Source organism: Fusarium venenatum (assembly GCF_020744135.1).
Source record: "Fusarium venenatum strain MPI-CAGE-CH-0201 chromosome Unknown EDB82scaffold_1, whole genome shotgun sequence".
NCBI classification, from domain to species: Eukaryota; Fungi; Ascomycota; class Sordariomycetes; order Hypocreales; family Nectriaceae; genus Fusarium; species Fusarium venenatum.
The window spans coordinates 8,478,608-8,499,173 of NW_027072129.1; the positions used below are offsets into that span (position 1 = coordinate 8,478,608).

At 47.4% G+C, this 20,566-nt stretch overlaps 9 protein-coding genes across 9 annotated transcripts; all 9 read right to left on the reverse strand.

The window, feature by feature from the left end:
• Nucleotide 1: 1 nt before the first annotated feature.
• Nucleotides 2-1,676, reverse strand: EDB82DRAFT_552115 (uncharacterized protein). The gene is made up of 5 exons (XM_025727833.2): nucleotides 1,289-1,676; nucleotides 1,129-1,233; nucleotides 697-1,055; nucleotides 563-630; nucleotides 2-507 (listed from the first exon to the last, which is right to left on the reverse strand). The coding sequence occupies exons 1-5, from the start codon at nucleotides 1,451-1,453 to the stop codon at nucleotides 125-127; spliced, it is 1,080 nt and encodes a 359-aa protein (XP_025588463.2). The 5' UTR covers nucleotides 1,454-1,676; the 3' UTR covers nucleotides 2-124.
• Nucleotides 1,677-3,414: 1,738 nt separating this feature from the next.
• On the reverse strand, nucleotides 3,415-4,477 carry EDB82DRAFT_552121 (uncharacterized protein; the record flags this gene model as incomplete). The annotated part of the gene is made up of 1 exon (XM_025727822.2): nucleotides 3,415-4,477. The coding sequence occupies exon 1, from the start codon at nucleotides 4,321-4,323 to the stop codon at nucleotides 3,415-3,417; it is 909 nt and encodes a 302-aa protein (XP_025588462.1). The 5' UTR covers nucleotides 4,324-4,477.
• Nucleotides 4,478-4,980: 503 nt separating this feature from the next.
• On the reverse strand, nucleotides 4,981-6,061 carry EDB82DRAFT_533776 (uncharacterized protein; the record flags this gene model as incomplete). The annotated part of the gene is made up of 2 exons (XM_025727811.2): nucleotides 4,981-5,975; nucleotides 6,024-6,061. 2 exons carry the CDS (start codon nucleotides 6,059-6,061, stop codon nucleotides 5,096-5,098), a joined length of 918 nt encoding a protein of 305 aa, XP_025588461.2. The 3' UTR covers nucleotides 4,981-5,095.
• A 465-nt stretch (nucleotides 6,062-6,526) lies between these two features.
• On the reverse strand, nucleotides 6,527-10,151 carry EDB82DRAFT_490607 (uncharacterized protein). The gene is made up of 3 exons (XM_025727800.2): nucleotides 9,477-10,151; nucleotides 8,612-8,887; nucleotides 6,527-8,328 (listed from the first exon to the last, which is right to left on the reverse strand). Exons 1-3 carry the CDS (start codon nucleotides 9,803-9,805, stop codon nucleotides 6,867-6,869), a joined length of 2,067 nt encoding a protein of 688 aa, XP_025588460.2. The 5' UTR covers nucleotides 9,806-10,151; the 3' UTR covers nucleotides 6,527-6,866.
• Nucleotides 10,152-12,154: 2,003 nt separating this feature from the next.
• On the reverse strand, nucleotides 12,155-13,346 carry EDB82DRAFT_472274 (uncharacterized protein; the record flags this gene model as incomplete). Its single annotated transcript, XM_025727789.2, has 4 exons — nucleotides 12,155-12,551; nucleotides 12,607-12,783; nucleotides 12,833-12,966; nucleotides 13,017-13,346. 4 exons carry the CDS (start codon nucleotides 13,344-13,346, stop codon nucleotides 12,155-12,157), a joined length of 1,038 nt encoding a protein of 345 aa, XP_025588459.2.
• Nucleotides 13,347-13,661: 315 nt separating this feature from the next.
• EDB82DRAFT_565269 (Rhamnogalacturonase B, N-terminal-domain-containing protein) lies at nucleotides 13,662-15,750 on the reverse strand. Its single transcript, XM_025727778.2, has 2 exons — nucleotides 15,300-15,750; nucleotides 13,662-15,251 (listed from the first exon to the last, which is right to left on the reverse strand). The coding sequence occupies exons 1-2, from the start codon at nucleotides 15,550-15,552 to the stop codon at nucleotides 13,882-13,884; spliced, it is 1,623 nt and encodes a 540-aa protein (XP_025588458.2). The 5' UTR covers nucleotides 15,553-15,750; the 3' UTR covers nucleotides 13,662-13,881.
• A 480-nt stretch (nucleotides 15,751-16,230) lies between these two features.
• Nucleotides 16,231-17,241, reverse strand: EDB82DRAFT_490612 (uncharacterized protein). The gene has a single exon (XM_065608369.1). It carries the CDS (start codon nucleotides 16,776-16,778, stop codon nucleotides 16,353-16,355), a length of 426 nt encoding a protein of 141 aa, XP_065465823.1. The 5' UTR covers nucleotides 16,779-17,241; the 3' UTR covers nucleotides 16,231-16,352.
• A 356-nt stretch (nucleotides 17,242-17,597) lies between these two features.
• On the reverse strand, nucleotides 17,598-18,062 carry EDB82DRAFT_533780 (uncharacterized protein; the record flags this gene model as incomplete). The annotated part of the gene is made up of 2 exons (XM_025727755.2): nucleotides 17,598-17,981; nucleotides 18,031-18,062. 2 exons carry the CDS (start codon nucleotides 18,060-18,062, stop codon nucleotides 17,702-17,704), a joined length of 312 nt encoding a protein of 103 aa, XP_025588456.2. The 3' UTR covers nucleotides 17,598-17,701.
• A 763-nt stretch (nucleotides 18,063-18,825) lies between these two features.
• On the reverse strand, nucleotides 18,826-19,839 carry EDB82DRAFT_521555 (uncharacterized protein; the record flags this gene model as incomplete). Its single annotated transcript, XM_025727744.2, has 1 exon — nucleotides 18,826-19,839. One exon carries the CDS (start codon nucleotides 19,837-19,839, stop codon nucleotides 18,826-18,828), a length of 1,014 nt encoding a protein of 337 aa, XP_025588455.2.
• Nucleotides 19,840-20,566: the final 727 nt, after the last annotated feature.

Sequence of the window (20,566 nt, forward strand, 5' to 3'; positions counted from 1 at the left end):
AAATCAACATGCATAACCCATTAAACAATCAAACAGTTGAACAAAGAAAATGCTCTGCGTCTAGCAGTATGTCTGGATGGAATCGGTCCTTAAACCAGTAAGACCCTAACCATGTAAAATGCAACTAGGAGTTGGCATCGGATGCAGTCTCAAATGTGATTTCATACTCAACAATCTTCCGTATCGCACCAATGTCGCTCGACATTGTCGACATGGTAAATGTTCTCTCCGCTGGATCCAATGCGAGTTCGTCACTCGTTTCGTCGTTGGTGATGACTATGCTTCGCGTGATCCCTTGTACGTTCCTGGGCCCCGTGTAAGGACTCCACCGTCTAGTCTGACGTTTAGATGGGTCGGCAGGTTCAGAGGTATCAGGTGTTGTCAACTCTGACTCTGAGACCCAAAGTGGGAAGCGTGTGGCGATGGGTAGGCGACACATTGGTAGGCATGTGCAGATGATGGCCAGATTTTGCTCGATGATAGACCACATGATGGAACTGATGTCGACTAGGAAGAGTGTCAGTACTGGTAAAGCATGTGTTGCGATGAGGGAGGAACATACAAGTTGTGTCGGGAGTTTTGGCCGAGAATGTAAGAGTTGTCATGCGCACGATAGACGTTGTTATGACACTTAGGAGACAGGCGTTAGCTGAATGACCTGACTTTTATGGTTTTTAGTCTTGGAGTTTCACTTACAGACCACCGCCTGTAGCAAGAAGCATAATGAGTCCTCGCTTTTGAGCGACTGAGAGATTGCTAGTACAGATAGGATGCATGGGAAGCATCAGTATCAAAGTGTCTGTCGCGATAGAGAAGCTCGCGTTTGCAAGCCAGAACCTTTCCAGATCGATGCAAGTTGGGGGTATCGACCTATCCCAGGCGCCGCTGATGGGGTAGCATTGCAAGATAGACAGGGTCACTGCGGTTATCATGTAACAAGTGACAAGACCCATGAGGGTAAAGCAGCACCTGCGAAACCATCTGTGGGCGAAGATGCGGAGGTAGAGCAGGAGCATTGAGATCTTGGCCAGGTTCATGGTGAGTTTGTAAAAGATCTGGGCAATATAGTATAGCTAATGCCAATTAGTATATTTGGAGACGTATTCTTTGCTTGAGTATGATATGTACCTTGAGTGATATTATCTTGTTGCTTGTGGTCAACGCCTTGATATGTTGGCCAAAGCCATAACTACATGCGACCATCATGATTGCCTGAACAACCACAGCACATGACTATGTTATTGTTAGTATAATCTTCTGTGAAGAATTCTAGTGGACAAACACTTACAAAAGATATTATAATGGTCATGTCATCCCAGCCTAGTCCCGTTCTCCGTGTTATGCGACTCCAGAATCGGAAGGCTATGAATAGAGGTGTAACAAGAAAGAAAACAATGCTTGGAGCATAAATCTGCATTGCGCTGCTCTCGGTTGGTGTAAACTCCGAAGCCATCGTGGGCAATTAAGGTAATGAATACGATTAAAGGAATGTGATGGGTGTGTAGTGTGTGTTGTGTAATAATTATATAGTGACATGTAACATTGCAAGACACCAAGTTTGAGAGTCGAGACAGATCTGGAGATGCACATTACATATAAGTAAGTAAAGGAAGGGAGGCTCTCTGAGAGGATCCGCAAGGCCTGGCTTGGCTTGTTGGGATGAAATTCTGTATGCTCGTTGCTTTTGTGCAGGGGGGTTGATACGGTCCACGATAGATTAAGAATACCCAATTATAAATTTGACGGGCTGGACTGGGCTGGGATGACGGACGAGTTGTGTGGTACAGTAAAACATGCTGTATCGGTATGCCCGTGGAATTGTTTTGTTTTTGTTTTGTTGAAGAGTGGTAGTTGATATGGATATCATATGTAAGCCATGACGGTGTATTGAGCCCTGAACAAGATGGTATAAGTTTGGTAATTGAAAGAATAGGTTCCTGAACGAATTAAATTTTAGCGTCTTACCCATTCAGTGACGGCATTTATTACAGCCGGCAGCGCGTTACTATGGTATCAATATTGAGTGTGAATATATTTCTTTTTTCTCTGCAGCTCACTCAATGATTTCATGCGAAAGGCTCTCTTTCTCATTTACACCATGTATGCAGGAACTGCAGTATCCATCAGACTGCCTAGGATCCTGACCAATCGTGACTTGCGCTTTCTTTTTTTTGCAGCCTCCAAGTGAGACATTCCTCCTGCTGGCTGTTACAGCTGAGTGCTGAGTACCAGGATCCAGAGACAAAGCTCCAGGGAAAAGCAAACACATTCAGTACAACGCAACAGATCAGCAGAACACTTGGTAGCGAGATCGATCGAAATCTGAGAAATCGATCAAATAAAAATTAGGACAAAGGAAGAAGAAGAAAAGTAAGGATCTACCTAACTAAAATTTGACAGATTTCCAGAAACCAAGTTTTCGGTTCCTTACGCTATTTCGCTCAGCTTTTGTTGGTTGCTTACATGCCATATTCCTGCAAGATGTGGCATGTAAATGCATGTAACGTAGATCATCAGAAATGCATGCATCTTTTTACTGCACTGACTGTAATGTTCACATTTGGCAATTCTTTCGAAAGATGTAACGGAAGAATACTTCTGGAACAGACTCTATCGGATAGTACAACACATACTCTCTCTTGAAACCAGCCGAGATGCAGTACTTGATCGTATAGAATGGCCAACACAAATTCGCTGAAGTTGCTGCTTTCAGCACTCAATGATACCCTCCCTTGCATCTTTTCTCCACTCCCGCTCCCACTCCCCACATCAGGCCTGTCACATCAGGTTCATCATTGTCAGGTCCGTCAACCCGGAGGCGCCGATTTGTTTATAGATCTACAAATTACAGTACATGCTTATTTTGTGACAAGAGAAGAGCGGAGAAAATAATAGAATACCTATGATAAGGAGATTACAGTATCTAGGGATGGAGCTGCTGTCAGATGTGTCAAACACGGAACCAAATAGTTCCATATCAGCTAACAGGGGATAGATAGGATACCCAGTAGGGCTATACTGGGTCAGTTACAGTTGAGGCTGATCGAGTCGTAGCTTTGCTCTTAGGTCGCTCAATAATACTAATTTATTGTCAGGCCCTAGGGTAACTATCAGAAAAGTTGGCCTAAGGGACGAAATTTGCAGGCACCTTATGCTATTTAGCATATGATTTTAGTTCATTTATTTTTGTACCCTAAAGCCTTAGTGCGAGTGAGGGAAGAAGTCTGTATTAGTTTAGATTTTGGAAATGTGAGTGTCTTGTACAAATATTGTTTCTTCTCTGTACAATTAATTGTAAAAGCAAATATCCATCACCCGAAATCATGTCTGGATATATCCTCCGCCTGGTATCATGTCCACTCACTCTATCAAGCTGCATTTGCACAGTCTCAAAACCAATATTCCCCATCCTTCTTACCACAGTGACCTTCTAACCCCTGATCGTGGTGGCCTTGGCCCATTGCAACGCCCTTCCCAACACTTTTGACAGTAGTCCCCAACTCCGTCTTCTTCTAGAGCGGTGATACAAGCACACTCTTCGATGAGATAGTGCCGGCAGAAAAGGTAGGTCCCAGTACGAGGTGGCTGTGGGGGGACTTGATCTTCGTTCGATTCCGAAGTCAAAAAGCTGCGCACACCGCTGACGAGCTGCTCCGAGAAAGACCGTTTACTGGTTTCAGATATGGGAATGTGTCGTTGAGACCCCATGTTCTCCTGCTCGCCTTCTAGTGAAGAGGGATCCGAGTCGGGAAGGCGAGGGAACGAGACGAGATCGCCCGGATTGGCGTCTACTGCCGGCGGACCGATGTAGTTCCCTACTTCGTCGTAGTGGTCTGACGGATAAGTCTGGCGAAGACTGCGTCCACCGTGTGAAGCAGAGTATGTCCTACGGTTTTGGTAGCTGGTGGCATAGCGACCTGGCTGGCTGAAGTTCCCAGAGTAGGAGCTCCTTTGGTGCTGATAGGGAGAGCTTCTGGGAAGATCATTCCCGGACTGGAAGCCTCTTCTTGCAGATTCATCGGCGTGAGTATGGGACCCCCCTTGATTCGAAGCGATAGACCTGGGTTGCGAAGAATCATGTTGATGATTAGCCGTGGTGTAATACGTGCCGTGGGGACTAGGGCCTTCGAGCTCGTAATCGCTGAAATCACAGGAGCTTTCTTCCTTGAACTCGTCCGAGTCTGCGATGGAGCCATTTCCCGGGAGGACTGAACCGCGAGTGTATGCAATTCCGCTCGTAGAAGACGCATATCTACGAGTATCGACATCGGTGTCGTATCCAGCCTGGACATGCGACGCACTTGTGGTGCGCCTATGAACCATGGTTGCTCTTTAGGGAGGCTATTCCTCTCTATTAGTTCCTACGATCGGGGCCAGGGAAAACTTACCTTTTTGTTGTCTCTGTCTTAACCTCTTCGTGAAAGAAGGCCGATTGTTTTTGTTTCTCACTCCCCTTTGTTGTGCAAATGTCTTTCGGTAGTTGTTGACCAAAAGTTAAAGAATTGATCACGAGAAGCTATCTCGTGGTACAAGTTACGTTACCACTAATGTAGAGTGTTTTTCTTTTGACAAGGGAACTCGTGTGTCCTTGACGAGAAAGGGGAGAGGGAGTCTGACTCGGACAGTAGAGTATTTTATATGTTGATTTCAGCCAGATGATAGCAGCATCGCGAATGGGAGTTTGGATAGTTGATTTGTCGGTCAAGTGCATTGTTTCGCTGAATATAGGGTGTGGTAACTGAATGGGTGTTCTTTTTGTGCTATGTGAGGGTGAGGTCTTTGATGGGACAAGGACAGGGGCCACGAGAACAAGCGCTCGCTCAGTTCCGCTGTAACAGAGGAGAAGAGTAAATAAAGCAGGGAGCAAGGCCGGAAGGGCATGTTCGGATGTAATAGTGGTAACGTCAGTGGTTCGCTGTGTTTATTTCGGTCGTTCACAAGGGAGTGTCAGTCACTGAAAAAGGCAAACATGGAGGTTGTGCTACAAGACATTTGTTTGTTTCGTCTAGGATCCTGTCCTACAGAACACAGTGATGACCCAGCAGCCGTGGATCAGAGAACTTGTTTCTTCCCTTCAACCTTTGGTCTCTAGCCGTCAACCGTGCATGAGTGTGATGAGGTACGTGTATGTATTCACAGTCCTCCCCTTGACGGAAGAAATGACGGGGCCCGACGATCTAATGCGACGCATGTTGAACATCTCAACATCAGTCTGACTGAGAACTTTAGGGTCTGGGTGTTGGGTTTCGACGAAGCGAAGGTTGAGCGAGATCTTGAACGGGTGGTTCGGCTGTCCGATGAGAACGCGAGTGGTGTCATGCCAGTCCTCCGGGTCTACTTCGCGACCGTTGACCACGTTATCCTCCGGGCCGAAAACCACTGGGTTGTGGCTCGTATTTTCGATTTCGAATTTGAGTTTGATGCAAGTCGCAGTGCCGTAGGCGACTTGATGACTCCGGGTTATCTCTTTGAAAGGGAACACGTCTTGTCCGTAGCAGCCGTAGGCGGTATGCCACTGGTGTTCGTAGCCGCCAGGGCCGATGCGAAGATTGACGGTAGTACTCGCGCAGGGCGCGATGTTCGACTTGGGGAATCCTGTACCGACAACAGCATGGTAGTGGTTCACCCGTTGGGCAGCGGGAGAGTGATGAGGGAAGAAGATGTTCTGCATCCCATGTTCGTCGGTCCATTCAGGAAGCTTTGTCATTTTGATCTTGGTATTATCCACTGCATCGACGTCGTTGAAGATGTAGATAGAATACTCTGTGGTGGGGATGTCCTTGATGAGCGTCTCAACCAGGATGCATCGCGTGCCAGCATAGAGCCCTTCGTGGTTCTCGAAGTCGTATTCGGCCATGGGCTCTTTGAAATCCTTTGGAGGGCCGCGGTTGAATGCGGAGTAGATGAATAGAGTGCGAGCCTTGGCAGATTCAGCATCTGCTCTGGGAGTTGCAAACACGCCCATCTCTCGAGCGCTTCATGGCGGTTAGTGATGGTGATGAGTTACGTTCTTGACCACTTACACTCGGTCCCAGACCGATTCTCGAAGATGGCCTTCCATAATCTTTGGTGTAGTATGATGGTGTTGATATTTTCTGTGAAGTTGTGATATGTTATTTGAATTATAACTTGGATTTAGGCATGAAGCTCGCATACAACAGACTGGCAGCCGTGTGGCACTGCAGGCCAACGTGAAAAACAACCAGCCCAATTGATGCAATTATGTGGATCGCGCAAGTGTTTGCAAGAGTAATTCTTGGTAGAGAGAATGATCATTTTCGTTTGTCTGATGGAGCGTTGAGAACGTAGACCAATTCAAGCTGTTCGTTCTTTACCTGTTTGAACAAGGCAGGTTGCTATAGTTAATCAACAAACGGACTTATCCTACCCTCAGGGTATCAGAAATATTGGTCGCGAGAAGCATAAGAGACGAATCAGTAGGTCGGTTTATGATACTTAGATCACACTGCTTGAACTATTTATTTGTATACCAAAGACTTAGGGTCAATTTTTCTGCTGCCCAGTAGCCTACGATGACAACAAATCATTTGGTGGGGTTTCACCATGTCCAAACATGCCAAGGGAACAAAGAAAAGAACATAAGTGAGTTTTATGTATTGTGTCATTCGACAACGATCTATTTGTCCGAGTTGTAATAGGTCCCGAAACAATTAAGGAACATGTTCTTCGTACAATAATAACCAGTCCAAAACCAGTAACTAGAGGTTGTTAGAAAAAAGAAGAAGAAAAACCGAATAGAAACAAAAGAATCCGACTCCATCTGCTATGCATGTCTCATCAACGCCTTGCTTATTCACCAGAGATGCCATCTCCCAAACCCATGATCTATATCCCTTAAAAGATCCCTAAGATGTGACTCGCCTGACCCAAAGAGTGGAAGGCTCAAAGGCTGCCTCTCTCTCAGCACGCTTGTTAGCTCTGTAGAGCTTCAGACCCAAGTCATGCTCCTCCCTTTGAATTTCTGCCAACTCTTCCTTGAGCCCCTCAACCTTCTTCTTCTCAATCTCGCGCTTACGCATCACTTCCGTGCTCGATAAAATTCTGTCGGTGGGCATCAACTCTGTCATCTGCTTGATGCTCTTGTTGATGTTGTTGCGTCTGTGAGCTAGACTATCAAGTCGAGCACTGAGGTACGCTACACGGTCATGTGCTGATTGAAGCTCGGGCGGAGCAGGCGGAAGCGCCTTGTCGGTGGAAACGTTGGAGTCAAAATTCTCATTCGATGGCGAAGCCGACTTCATTGAGATGACGATTGGTACGTTGGATGCTCTTCTGAAGTTATCTCCGCCTGGGACTGGTCTCCTACGATCCATGACTGAGGAGGTCTGCTTCGGTGTATCTGGTCGCTCTTCTTCATCAGGCACAACTGGTGACTTGATAGCAGCTGTGTTGCAAGTTGTAACACTGAAACGAGATGCAGGCTGCGCCCAAGGATCTTCTGGTGTGGATAGTCTTGCTGGCTCAATCGGGTTGAGGGGTGGTTTGTCGCCGATAGTCGTATTCTCCGTGATTGCCGAGTAGACGGAACTTGACCAAGAAGAATGAGGGTTGTGCGTTGAGGGGGAAGGTTTTCTTCTTATGGCCTTCTTCTGATCAGGCACCATGTTTGGCATGAGCATGGATGTCGCGGCTTGTGACATGACGGGCTGAGACGGCGGCGGCGAGCCTGTATTTGGAGGGCTAGGATAAGAGTGCGAAACAAGTTCGGGTGATGGTGTTTTATAAGTCTTGTTGGACCTCTGGGCGGGCCGCGAGGGGAGCTGTTGTCGAGCTGTTCCAGCATTGCCACTATGTGTTTCAGGATTGGCACCACTACCAAGTCCAACCCGCTTGCTGGCCTTGCGCTGCAAGCTCAATGGAGCAACAGAGGGATCGTCCCGGACTGGATCAACCATGGGTGCACGTCCACTTGCTCCATTCCACGGTGGTCTAGTTTCGAGAGGCTCGGGTTTTGCTCTGGCAAACTTTCGGATCCGCTGTCCAAGCGACGGAGAAGTGTTGCTTTGCTGCCCACCAGTGACAATAGTTGTGGAACCGAAGGGTTTCTGGGTCCCATAATATGATGGGTGCATGTTTTCCCATGGCTTACTGGCATCCGTAAGTTCATCAGTGGATTTGGTGGTTCGAAGTTGTGAAGAAAGGCCAGGACTCGTTGGTTTATCACGACGCATCTGCGGTATCTGGCTGCGAAGCTGCGTCTGTGCTTGAGCTTGGGCTTGAGTAGGCGTCAGTCGGCGTTCCCCAAGAAGGTCTAGCTGAGATAAGTTAGGAGAATCGTCGATTGGCGAGACGTCCTGTGAGTTTGGTCTGCAAGCAAGGCATCGGATTAGCGATTTGATTCTGAATCGAAAGACTCTCATATTGCGTGAAAGCACGGTATGCGATAGTGGTGTGAATCAAGCAGAAATGGACACAGAGAGTGTGTCTAATCTTGGTTCTGAGAATCGAGAGTTTTCGTGGTACTCAAATCTCGAAGTCGACAGTACTTTGAAGAGAACAAAAACCAAAGTTGGTACATCGCAGCGAACAGCGTGCCCAAGAATATGCAGTGATTGCAAAAAGAAGGCACGAAATCAGGAGATGGACTCACTTGTATTGCCTAGCATCAAACTCGGGAGAGCTTGGGGGCGAGATCTCGACGCCCATAGGACGTCCATACATGTCTTTGGCAGGAACCTTTAAGTGAGATGGCTTCAAATATTGCAAATGATGAGAGTGACGACTGCCCCTTCGGTTTTCGTCGTCGTCTTCGTTAGTGTAGATGGAGGAGGCAGGACGCCAGGGAGAGTCGTCCTCGCCTTGAAGTCGTCGCGGGTTTCGAGGAGGAGGTTTCACTCGGATATCGTCAGATCCGAGGACAGGGGAACTGTGAAGGAAAGAAGAAACATGTTAGTCAGGTGCGGATACCTCGTTGTTATTGCCATTCGAGATTTTATGTCGTGAATGGAAAGCGCGAGAGAAAAAAGGTACGAAAAAGCGTCAGCGACTATGGAGCCAGGAAGGAGGCATTGCTGGTGAGATGCCTTGGAGCCGGCAGAAAACGTGCATATCGACTCATCACTTGAGGTTGCGTGCGTAGTCGGCTCGAATATTTGGCGTGACTGAAACCCCGAATTGGCTTGGTATCATGCACTTGACTGCAGCGCAGAATTGTCGATCTCGAGCACACGTATTGTATGACGAACGACTCCAGTAGTTGCCGATCGTCGACTGTTGAGGGAAGACTGAATGCCTTTGTCGCTTTGTTACCCAGTACATGTGTACAGGGCATGGCATGTGGATGCAGGTAACATCGCTGCGCCAACGGCTGAGTCGGCTAAAAGTCTAACGGTCTGTCTGACGTGGCTGACGGAGGGAACGGTTTATTCGAATCGGGCAATGCAGTTGTTGAATAGGTAATGCGCAATAAATTCGGGAAAAAAGAAGCAAGTATATGAAATCAAGCTAGCACTTACAGACGTGGTGGACCCGAGATGTCTGGTGTTCGGACTGTCTTACCACGGCGAATCTCGTATCTGAAAGGGCCGTTTTGAATGCCAAGTCCGTTGAGTCGGTTTTCGAAATCGTCGTGAAGATGAGTTTGGTTGTCGTAAATGTCGTCGCGGGACTTGTTTGAAGTGGTAGTTTGATTACTGTGGGCGCTGGTAGTAGATCGGCTCTGTGGCAGTCCGCTGGATGAGCTTCGATTCTGGCGAAGGAATGGTCGGTTCTTGAGCTCTTGAGGTGGCAGCTGGTGCAGACTGGGGCCAGTGCCAGTTTTGAAGGTGTCCCACATGGCAGGCATGTTTGTCGTGCAGTGCAGTGTCAGCCACTGTTGGCTTTGACTGATATTGAGACGTTCGTGGGGAATGAGTGGCCAGAGAGTGCCTCGTGCTGGGCGCTACTGTAGTGTGGTTGTTTATAGTTAGTTTGGCGATTATTTTTGGCGTAGTCCTCCAATATCCATCCAAATGCCTTCAGCTTCGGCTTTAGCTTGAGCACGAGATCTGGTCTGGGAATGCTGAGCAGTATAAGTGCTGACGGTGCGGATAGTGGGGACCTGAATCAGACGGAGGCCTTTAAGAAACCGGGGCTGAATGAATGTAGGGAAGGCCCGTGTGCTTATTGGAAGGGATGAGTATAAGAAAAAAGAATTGAGAAGTCGTGTACTGGAGGCACGAGTCCAGCTCCAAGCCAAGTCGAAGGTCGAGCAAGAGAATGATGAATTGCGCGAACGCACGAACAAACGGGCAAGCAAGCAAGCAAGCAAGCAAGCAAGCAAGCAAGCAAGCAAACACAGGAATGTGGACTAAAGTGAGAAGAAGAAGAGTAGGAGGAAAAAGAAGAAAAGAGAGAAGCAAGCTCGACAGATAAGAGAGAGAGAAAAAGACCAACGGGGATATGATTCCTTGTTAACAAGGAAGAAGCTGAGCTGGGGGTTCTTTAATGAGAATCTTCACAACGATGACGGTTGGCTAACAGTTGGCCAGGTCTCCAGTTCGTTGGAGTCCACTGTACTCGCTCGGGTGGTGTATTAATTTCAGGCCCGGTGCTTGCATTCAATTCAGCGCCAACCAATTTGGCTTGTTGGCGCCTCTAGATGAAATGAGACAGGGATACGACAATACAACGGCCTCGACAGATTTGTGGTCCTCGACAGACGACCAACCGAACGAGCATCATTAGGCTGGTCTTGTGACCGACACTATAAGAGAACCGACTACTCGCTCGTTCGTGTTTTTTTTTTGTTTTGATACTGAATGTGGTCTTGTCTGGGTCTGTGGCGTAAAATATGGAGGTTGAACAAAGTTGTTGGATGTACAGGCGCCGGAGTTGTGGCGATTAGAGTAGGGGCATGTAGTATGACTGGTTCAGATGAGCCGCGAGCAAGCTGCCTACTACTGACAATAGCATTAGTCGCTCGTCAAGCGCCAGTTTGCCCTATTTTTACTAAAAAGGTAGTAAGTTAGAGAAGGCGGTGGCCAAGACTAACTATCTACCCAATGAACTAATATTTTCTAAATGTTTGTTTTAATTTGTAGGTCTCTACAATTAAATGAGTAAAATAAGTTGCTCAATTGCGCATAGTGAGTGAGTGACTGATCCAAGGAAAGAGAAAAGATCAGATGAAAGATACCCTGTTCGCTTACTAGAATCAGGAGTGATCTTCATTCTACCACAGGCTAAAGTTCAAGCTACTGTATCACCTGTCGGATGGCAAAAGCTCCCATTTCCAAAAACTTGTATCTTGGCAGGATCGACTGGACCTTGAAAGAGATCTTTCCCGTTTGGGATACTGTGCCTGACTCCAGCCTGTTTCAGATGTTTTCAGGGGACCACTACGGATGGGGACGGCCTCTCAAAGTAGAGCAGGTACGTATCTTCTATTTGGATGAAACTTGGAGCTACCTCCCGTGCCTTTCAACGTTCAACGCTAAGTGGGTCCCTCCAAAGCAGAAAAAGAAACAACAGCCCAGTCGTTTCCTGCCTTTTTAGTCTGCAAAGCCATGAGTTCGTTCGGGCAAGAACTAAATATTTGACAGGTCATGACGTTAATTTTCTCTAATTGGGTGCTGTATATTTTCTGTAACTTGTCCTGTCAGGAATTTGTTTCTCCTTCTCGTAGTGAGGCCGCCTAAATTGAGCAGCGGCATTCTTTCCTCTGCCAAAGTTGAAGCCCTATGAACAACCCTGATCCCAGACCTTGACAGCATTCCCCTGTTGATAATCCCGTTAGACCCGTATTCTACCGCTGTTACCGCTGTTCGCGTAAATTGTTCTATTGTTCCTAATAGAAAGCCATCAGGAGATTTTGAGTTATCCGAGTCGCATCGGGTCAACAGATCATAATAACAATAAACTTTGGACTCTTCTTAGTACATCAATGCGTTAAATCCATGTCCCGATCCGGGTATCCGTACGCTGCCACTATATATATAGTACATATGCCGGAGAGTATTTCCATTCTCAAGAGTGATTCCGGCTTATGACCCATGTAAGGAAAAAGCAATATGCCATGTTAGACAGAGTATAGTTCCTCACCACGACTTGATTTCTGACCCAAAGTAAATAATCATAAGTAGCCAACATCTGGCAATACTTAAGTCTAGACCTGTACTTGGTCATGACCTGTTGACTTCTCTGACTTGTCTGATTACTGCCAGTCTTGTAGAATCGTATCTCCTCGCTTGATCTGAGCCGCTTCCAGTCCGTAGGCCCATAAGGCTTTTCTCTTGACACCATCTCTTGCTTCCTTTCCTGTCTCAAATTCTTCCGTGCCGTTCAAATACAGCAGTCTGCCCTTTGGGGCCTCCGTCTCAAAGGCCAGGTGGACTGCATCCGCAGCACTCTTATATAGGGGACGATAGGGCCCGTTGGGGTTATACCAGACAAGAAGAGGGGAAACAATCGGAAGGGCTAACTTGATGGTATTATACATGACAGAACTACCTCGTCGCACGAGGTCAGACCCCATAGCACCTGGGTCTAGACCAGTTACTGTGACATTGGACAGTTGCGGATCTTGAGCGAGACGGTTCACTAGTTCATGCCTAGGAATCGACGAGTCAGTTCAATGCTCAGTTAACAAGTAGATAAGTGACTTACATGAGCATCACAGCGCATAGCTTGCTTGCTCCATACCGTCGAAAGCCGGTGAGCCACCCTCCCCCAGTGTCTGGTCTGCTCCATTTACCCTTGGCGAGCTCATCTGGGCCAGGAAAGAGGCTATCGTAGCCCTCGTAACAGGCCGAACCACCAAGGTTGTTACGTGGATCATCGATACTGTGATTCTCGTCAGCTTGTGAAAACCTACCCGATTGGATCAACTCACTCATGAGACCAACTTCCGATGATGAGTATCCTGCTCTTCTCTTTATCCATACTCTGAAGTAGCAGGAGAGCCAGGAGTTGATTGGCTAAGAAATTCACTTGCCAACTAGTTTCATAACCATCATCCGTCATGGTCTAGAATAGTGAGCATCTCGAAATCTTAAAACATGAGGGGCGTTGCTTACAATTTGTTCGTGATCTTGATATCCAGCATTGAGGATAAGGACCTTGATGGAAGGCAAGTCGCCAGCAGCTACTTGACGGTTGATCTCAGCTGCCGTTGTTCTGACGCTGGCCAGTGAACCGAGATCCATATCGATAATATTGTGTTTGTGAGACTTTGGTGCTGCGCTCAAGATATTTTGAAGCCGAGTTGCCGTTGCTGCTTTTCTGACAGTGTACAATCCCGTATAGTTACTAGCTAACTCGGGCTTGCGAAGTATATCGGTGACAATGGCTGAGCCAAGTCCCCCATTGGTCCCAGTAACCAGTATACTGCCTTGAGAAGTTGACATGATTGCTGTGGTAGTGAATTTCTTGGCGAAGAATAACAGAACGAGGAGTGCGCAAGACTTTAATCCTTCGGCGAACGTTGTACTTATACCATAACTTTGCGGAGGTAGCTCTAATGTCCGGAGAATGTCTTCAGTCCACTTTTGTTAGTGGTACTCAGTTTACATAGTATCGTTGCCAAGATAACTAGAGTTTAGTACTAACAAAACTGGCTGATATCAGCCACTGGAATGCACAACCAGCACAAACTCCGCGTCTATTAAGTCCGACCTCATGATTAATTCGGCATAGTAAACTTGATCTTACATGCTACTAGTGTTAAGCTTAAAAGTTTTGATTCTTTGCTGGGTGGTTATCTAACGTGGACATCTCATTCTCACGACATGGGGGAACAAGTATGGATAAAATAAATATATGGACTAAAAATTCATTGACATGTCTTTGTATGTGCAGTCTCTTGTTTTGTAGTATTTACGTGAACAGAATCAAGTAGCCGGAGTTGTTGACGATTGCTTTGTTCCTAGATAACAAGGCAATCTAGTAAAAGAGCTCAACGGCGTCAAAGATAAAGTTGGGGCTCAGGAAGTCAGCACCAGAACTGCCAGAAATGACTTCGATAGTGATGGTGTTGGAACCCTGCTTCAGCGTGCCAGCAGGAATGACAGCATCATACACCTCGCCATGACCACGGTACGCCCCACGAGTGACACCTCGCGAATCAATCTTGGTTGGCGCATCAAAGGCCTTCTTGAAGCTGCCGATGGTGACTTGAGGTCGACCGCTGGCAAAAGCAAGGGTAGTACCAACGCGAAGGGTTGCCTGGCCTGAGATAGCAGAAGGAAGATTGAATTTGATAGTCACGGGGTTGTTGACGGCCTTGAAGATAGCCATGGGGAAGTCTCCGACCGAGCTGGAGCCGACGGTGTATGTCAGAGGACCCCAGCTGGACATGCGCTTGTCGCTGGGATGCATGCGCAGCTGCTTATCGGCATTGCGGAAACCCGTGGGCTGGCCGTCCCAGTTGCCAATGCGGAAGACAGAGGTGTGCTTTCCAGTGGTGATGTCGGAGGAGGCAGCGATAGAAGACGAGGCAGTGCCACCAGCAGAGACACTCACGCTCTTGGAAGCAACCTTGAGCTCTCCCTGGTATAGAACCTGGGTGTAAGTACCGGGGACCATGAAAGGAGAAGTGAAAGCACCGTTGGAGGAAGTGTAAGCCCAGTATTGGAAATCCTTGTTGAACCAGTGAACAACGCCCTGGAAGCCAGACTGGACACCAGTAGCGGTGCCACTGACTCGACCACGAGACGAGTCGGCAGTATATCCAGGGATAGAGAGGTCATTGAAGAAGGCCATGTCAAAGTCTTTAGCCTTGGGGACACCAGAGCGAGAGAAGGATAAGGCGTAGGGACCGTGGAAGCCCTGGCGGAAATCTTCGGTTTGGACATGGCCCGAGTTCATGTAAAAGGTGAGAGCACTGAAGTCACCGTTGTTGTTGCTGTTGATATCGCGGAAGAAAGGACCGCCAGAGCTCTTCTCGTACGAGCGCGAAGCATGAGTGACCATGCAAGCATGAACGTCCTTTCCGCTGCTTTGGAAACACCAGACGTCGTTGTCGATGAAGCGCTGAGACGAGTAGAATTTGGCGCGGGTCTGGCCGTTGACGTTGAAGACATCAGAGCCTTCGATGGCTGAACCGCCAGATGTGTTGGAGACCTCGCCAAAGGGGATCTCATTGGGCAGTAGAGATCGATCTAGACGAGCAATGTAGCGAAGCTCTCCGATCTTGGGCTGGGACTTTGTGTCGGTGGCCATGTAGACATTGCTCTGGCCGTTCTGAACAACGTAGTAGTGAGTCAGGTCAAAGTCACCAGACTTGGTGGTACAAGTGACCTTGACGTACTTATCTGTTTTTTTATTAGGACTGTGTCTATTACAAGGCTAGGAATACTCACTGTTAAGCACGGTGGACTGAACAGTAGCAGATCCAAGGCCTGACGCGATATGAGAAGTCTGAGACTTGTACTGATACTCGCTACCACGGTACTTGATGGAGTTGATTGAGCAGTCAGACTTGCTGACAGAGACTGAAAAGCCGTTGGAGTTGCCAGAGTCAACGATGAGGTTATTCCCACTGGTGGTGACACCAAAGGCTGCCAGAGCCGGAGCAGCGCTGACAAGAGCGCCGAAGTACTTGAAGCTGACCATTTTTGCGATAACCAGATCGAGAGGCCAAGGACAACAGAAAAAGGATATAGAATAAAGGAGTGACTATGAAGGAAATAAATGCGAGCCAAGGTCAAGAAGAAGTTACCAATTCATGGGCAAGTAGAGTAGTATTAGCGTATTTGTGACCAGTAATGATAGGCTTTGGAGTTGGTCCTTGCAACCTCAGATATATGAAACAGAGCTGATGATTGGAGGAGAAACTAAGAAACGACATGACCCTTGAAACTGATAATTACCTTCGGAGCGGAAATAGTATTAATTATTTCCTTTTCTGGTAATCGCGGAGAATACAATTAGACAAGTCTCGGTTGGGGTTGCACATAACTTGATACTCCTTTACTTGCCTGGGAGATGAAATAATGCAGCCACTTTATAGCATCTTAGACCTGCCCTTAGGCTGTTTTTCTTCTTCTGTATTCAAGCTTAGGTCTTCCCTAAACTAGGTCAATGACTAACCTGACAAGAGGGCTTTCGAGAAACCACAAGACGGCGAGTGAGTGAACGACTCTGGGCAAGGTCGCAATAGGAATTTCATCTTCGGGTGCGGTAACATGATGGACTCGGGGTAGTGGGAACTTGAACGGTCCAGTATCGTTCAGTAGAGATCAGGGCTATGACCTCTGAACGTCGGGCCGTTCATCTGGTAGACTTCGGCGTGGTAGCAGTTCCTTTGTATTTCTCACGGTGTATACATACACTCCATCATGACATACGTGTAACCAAATCTCTCGTCAACTGGATGTCGTCGTCTAAAGTGCCAATAAACCTTGTTCCCTAGACTATGACATAACTCCCAAAACAGCCCATAAAGAGGAAATAACCGCGATTGCAGTAATACTGTTTGAATTCCGTGCTCCAAGGCTTGCACCGCCGTTACTCCGGTTCTCATCACTTCGGTCCTCCTTATTGTCGTGGTCATTTCCTTCATGCTCAATACGAAAATTAAAGTCATCTGTATAACCTGCTGGAACACATTTTGTCCCTTCAGCCATGTTCATTTTCATGGACCAGTGGCCCTCGGCGCATCTTTGAAATGAATTGGTCATGCAGTGCCATTGGCCTTCTGTGCTGCATCCTGAGCCTTCTTCTTCGTCACGTTGAATTAACTTGTTGTCCGAGTTTGGCGATGCCAGTACTAGACATGAGAAGAGCATAATAGCTATCGCTATTGTTGTGGGTAGTTGGAGAACGAATGAAGTACGCATTTTGATGTTGATCTCCAGTTGAAATGGATCTTTCGGGATCGGAGCCGGAGACAGACGGAGATGGGCCGGTATTGTGGAGAAGCGGGCTCTTATAGTGTCCAAGAGAATTTAACTGTAGAGAATAGAGCTTTGAATAGTTACACTTTGTTCTGATATACCAATATTTATAAACTTACTTCTCGTTTCTTTTTCACATACCGCCTCACCTCGCATCGTATCACTTCACTTGGCGCAGTCAAGTATCGCTGCCCAGCGTGGGTCATGTTCTGGACGTGTATCAGTCTTATTGGAGCAAGACGATGGAAGCGAGAATTGGATGGGGGGGAGATGGATTCTGCAGGAACGAGGCTCGAGGCCCCTTGTCACACTAAACGGTAATTGTGATGAGGCTTGCATGGTGAGGAAACTTGACGAATTGATTTGAGTCGAGTCAAGTCAGGTTGGGCTCTGCTTATTATGTGTGATTCAATGTTGCGACTTGTGTGCGTACATTACGAGCTTGGCTACAGCTTGTGGCAGCTTATAAGCCAATCAAGAACAAGGCAAACCATATATACCGACTTCGAGGTATATGCATGTCTGAGATCCAATGACCCGATTGACCAATTATCATGGTTCGGTACCTTGTATTGCACCCCTGTATAACAAGTTGGAAACCATTTGTTGAACAAGACAACTACGGCATTCCATCCAACAAGAACTCAATGCCAAGCAAGTACTTAACAATTAAAAATCAAAAGAGAACAAAGGAGTGTGGATTTAAAAGTTTCCAAAACAAGCCCGCCGCCTCAAGAAGGAAATGTAATAGTTGTCCGGTCTGGACAAACAGAAGCTCCAACTTAGCATCCTCAACCTCGACCTCCACAGCGCCATTAAGTAAAGCTGGTATCCAGACTCATAAAATGGACCCTTCAAGACCCAATTTAAACAGACCGCCCATCATCGTCAACGTCCTTGCTCTGCTGAGCCTTCATCTTCCGGACCCGCTGCCTATAAAACATGCAGCCCACACCAACGAGCGCGACGAAAAGTACGGCACCGATCATAACTCCGCCCATGATGACAGCCTCATTGCGGTTGGTTTCCTTGTTGGCCAAAAAGTCGGAGTGGCTGTTGGGGTCGTTGGCCGCGCCAGTGAAGGGGTTGATGGAGGAGTCCATGGCTGGAGCTTTGAATGCGTGAAGTGTGTTGTTTGAAATGTTTCTACAGATATTTTAGTAGCCGCCAGGTCCTAGGATAGAGCCATACGAACAGTTTTGAGTTTGTGGAGAGTTGATCAAACATTGAGATCGAATCGAATAGTTCAGTAGAGATACAACTCAGGAGGAAAGATCGAAAGCAAAGTGATAAACTTGCAAATTTAACTTGCTAGACTGCTTGCACCAGGCTTACAGTTCATGAGAACGAAATGAATACTGAGTTGAGCATTTACTCTCATGGAAGTGCCAGGTATTTATCTCGAGATACCACTCGTGGCGGCACTCTCTGGATATCCTTTTTCTAATATCATCTATCAAAACGTGGGTATTGTTCTCTCGTGGCTGCATGAGTCTTTGTTTGTGCCTGTATCAAACTACATTAGCAAAACTGGGCTGCTTTGTTGACGCCACTTCTTCTACAAGTTAATGTGTGATATATCATTTTAATAGTCAAAACTACTACACTCTAACGAATTGTCATATTTTATGTCAAGTTGATATCATTAAAGCAGGGTCTCATTTAATTAAATAAATAAAAAAACATCTAAGCCTCGCGCTTTGTTCACCAGTAGCCTGAAAATAAGGAGATTCATGTGAATTGATTGATTATTACTCATTACATATGGCAATACGTCCAGCGCTTGGTCCGTCGCCTCCATCGCTTGCTTGGTCTATATGTCCTGCGCCCGGTCTCTAAAACAAAAGGGGGATTTCGGAATGCCATGTCATGCCGTGCCTAATGACTTTCGCTATAATGCTTTGTGTACCTTTCTTCTTTCTTCCTTCTCGCGAACATGTATCCCTCATTAGAAACTCAAAGTTTATCCTCCTCTGCAATATGTGTAAAATCACATGGCCAGATCATTGCCGTTCCAGGCCGGGTACGTAGTATGCCATGCTCCATCATCGTGTGTCTTCAAAGAAGGGGCTGGCTCAGGGGTGACGTGTTGGTAGTCTGAGGTAGTTGTGGTAGTGATGCAAGATGTGAGAAGGGTCGTGGGCACGACTGGGGGCTCGTAGGGTGTCGTGATAGAAGACCAGGATTCATCCTCGTTACTGGTAGGGTTGGGGACAAAGGTTTCTTGAGGTGGGATAGGTGCCACTGGGGAGTCTGAAGAAGGAGCTGCAGTGCTCTCTGGGACTTGAGTCGCCAACCAGCTTTCGCTTGTTGAAGATGTCTGAGTTACGGTGACTGTTTGAATGATGACAGATTGGGTCTCAGGTGTAGACGGTGTTTGGATGATTTGAATAGTGGATGGTTCTGGCTCCGGCTCGGGCTGAGGTTGAGGTTGTGGTTGGGGATTGGGCTGAGGCTGGGAGGTCACACCCGGAGCAGCAGCAGAGGTCAAAGAATCGGATGGTTCCTGGGCTGTCGTCACTGCTTGACTTTCGGCAGTTTCTGGCTCCTTTGTGGCTGTTGGCTTTCCTGACTTTTTGGACGTGGACGCGCTGGGATGAGAAATAGTGACTGTCTGGGTGACAACTGGCTGGTCGTCCAGGTTGATGATGGAAACAGTAGTGGGAACAGCCCTGGTGATAGTCTTTCCAGGCACTGTAATGATGCTAGGCTTCCCTGTTTGCGTGATGACCTGAGTGACGGGTTTTCGTGTCTGAACCACTGTTTGGATGACTGTCACGACGTCACCTCCATTCTCATCTTCACCACCGCTGCCGCTGCCGCCATTTCCATCTTCGCCTCCAGTGCCATCTGAGGAGGGATCATCATTGCCAGGCTCCAGAGGAACAACTGAGTATTTCGGCTTGCTTGCACTGTCGCGAAGTTGCATTCTGGGCTTGGGAAGCGCAGCAACGGTTGTGCAAGAGGCAGAAAGAGCCAGAAGAAGGGGGATGTATCCGCGCATCTTAACGAGGCTATTTTGCTAGAGATGTTTTGTTTGTGTTTTTGTTTCTCCGATCCAGAGAAGGGGGTTGAGAAACTGCTGTGAAGAGTAAAAGAATGGATGTGCCTGGTCGTGGTTCTGTTTTTATGTGCTTGCAGCTGCTGGCACTGGTAACTAACAAGTGACCATTGATAGAGAGCGATTCGCAAGTGCGCTTTACTGTAGGTCGCTGATGAGAATGAAAAACAAGACAATTACTGATTCACGAGATAAAGAGTGAGAGCAAGAGACAGAACAGCCTGGCCACTTGTTAAGGGAAAATCCAGTTTTATTGGGAGGCAGTTGTTCCATTACAAATGAGATGGCTGGTGAACTCTGTACTCCCTGCTTAGGAGGTAGGAACCAAATGCCTAATACGTGAATTTGTGGTGGTTGGGGCGCACTAACATCCAGGAACAATCGGGGGCTTTTAGGGGCTCGAACGTTGACGGACCAGGCGAGTTGTAGCGAGCGAGGTTCACCAACCACCCGCTACGGCTAAGGAAGACCTCTGATTGGTTGAGTATTCAGCGATGGCCCGATCTTAATCTTGGTAGCATCCGTGAGTTGCGAAAGCATGTGAGGGAGCGGCTCTCCGGATTGGAGATCAATAAGTAGAGGCTGTCATTGCTAGTGCGACTGCCGGAGTCTACTCCGGTTTGTTCGTTTCCCTTACTCTACATCCCTTTTGTCGTGCCCTTTTTGAGAT

What these genes read in the sequence shown, in the direction of transcription:
- EDB82DRAFT_552115 (XM_025727833.2), bottom strand. Translation starts at nt 1,453, where the DNA reads ATGGCTTCGGAGTTTACACCAACCGAGAGCAGCGCAATGCAGATTTAT. An exon ending in TGACCATTATAATATCTTTT is followed by an intron (nt 1,234 to 1,288) that starts GTAAGTGTTTGT and finishes ACAATAACATAG; the next exon opens with TCATGTGCTGTGGTTGTTCA. An exon ending in CAAAACTCCCGACACAACTT is followed by an intron (nt 508 to 562) that starts GTATGTTCCTCC and finishes CACTCTTCCTAG; the next exon opens with TCGACATCAGTTCCATCATG.
- EDB82DRAFT_490607 (XM_025727800.2), bottom strand. Translation starts at nt 9,805, where the DNA reads ATGCCTGCCATGTGGGACACCTTCAAAACTGGCACTGGCCCCAGTCTG. An exon ending in ATCTCGGGTCCACCACGTCT is followed by an intron (nt 8,888 to 9,476) that starts GTAAGTGCTAGC and finishes TTTCCTTCACAG; the next exon opens with TTCCCCTGTCCTCGGATCTG. An exon ending in TTTGATGCTAGGCAATACAA is followed by an intron (nt 8,329 to 8,611) that starts GTGAGTCCATCT and finishes CCTTGCTTGCAG; the next exon opens with ACCAAACTCACAGGACGTCT.
- EDB82DRAFT_565269 (XM_025727778.2), bottom strand. Translation starts at nt 15,552, where the DNA reads ATGGTCAGCTTCAAGTACTTCGGCGCTCTTGTCAGCGCTGCTCCGGCT. An exon ending in TCAGTCCACCGTGCTTAACA is followed by an intron (nt 15,252 to 15,299) that starts GTGAGTATTCCT and finishes ATAAAAAAACAG; the next exon opens with ATAAGTACGTCAAGGTCACT.
- EDB82DRAFT_490612 (XM_065608369.1), bottom strand. Translation starts at nt 16,778, where the DNA reads ATGCGTACTTCATTCGTTCTCCAACTACCCACAACAATAGCGATAGCT.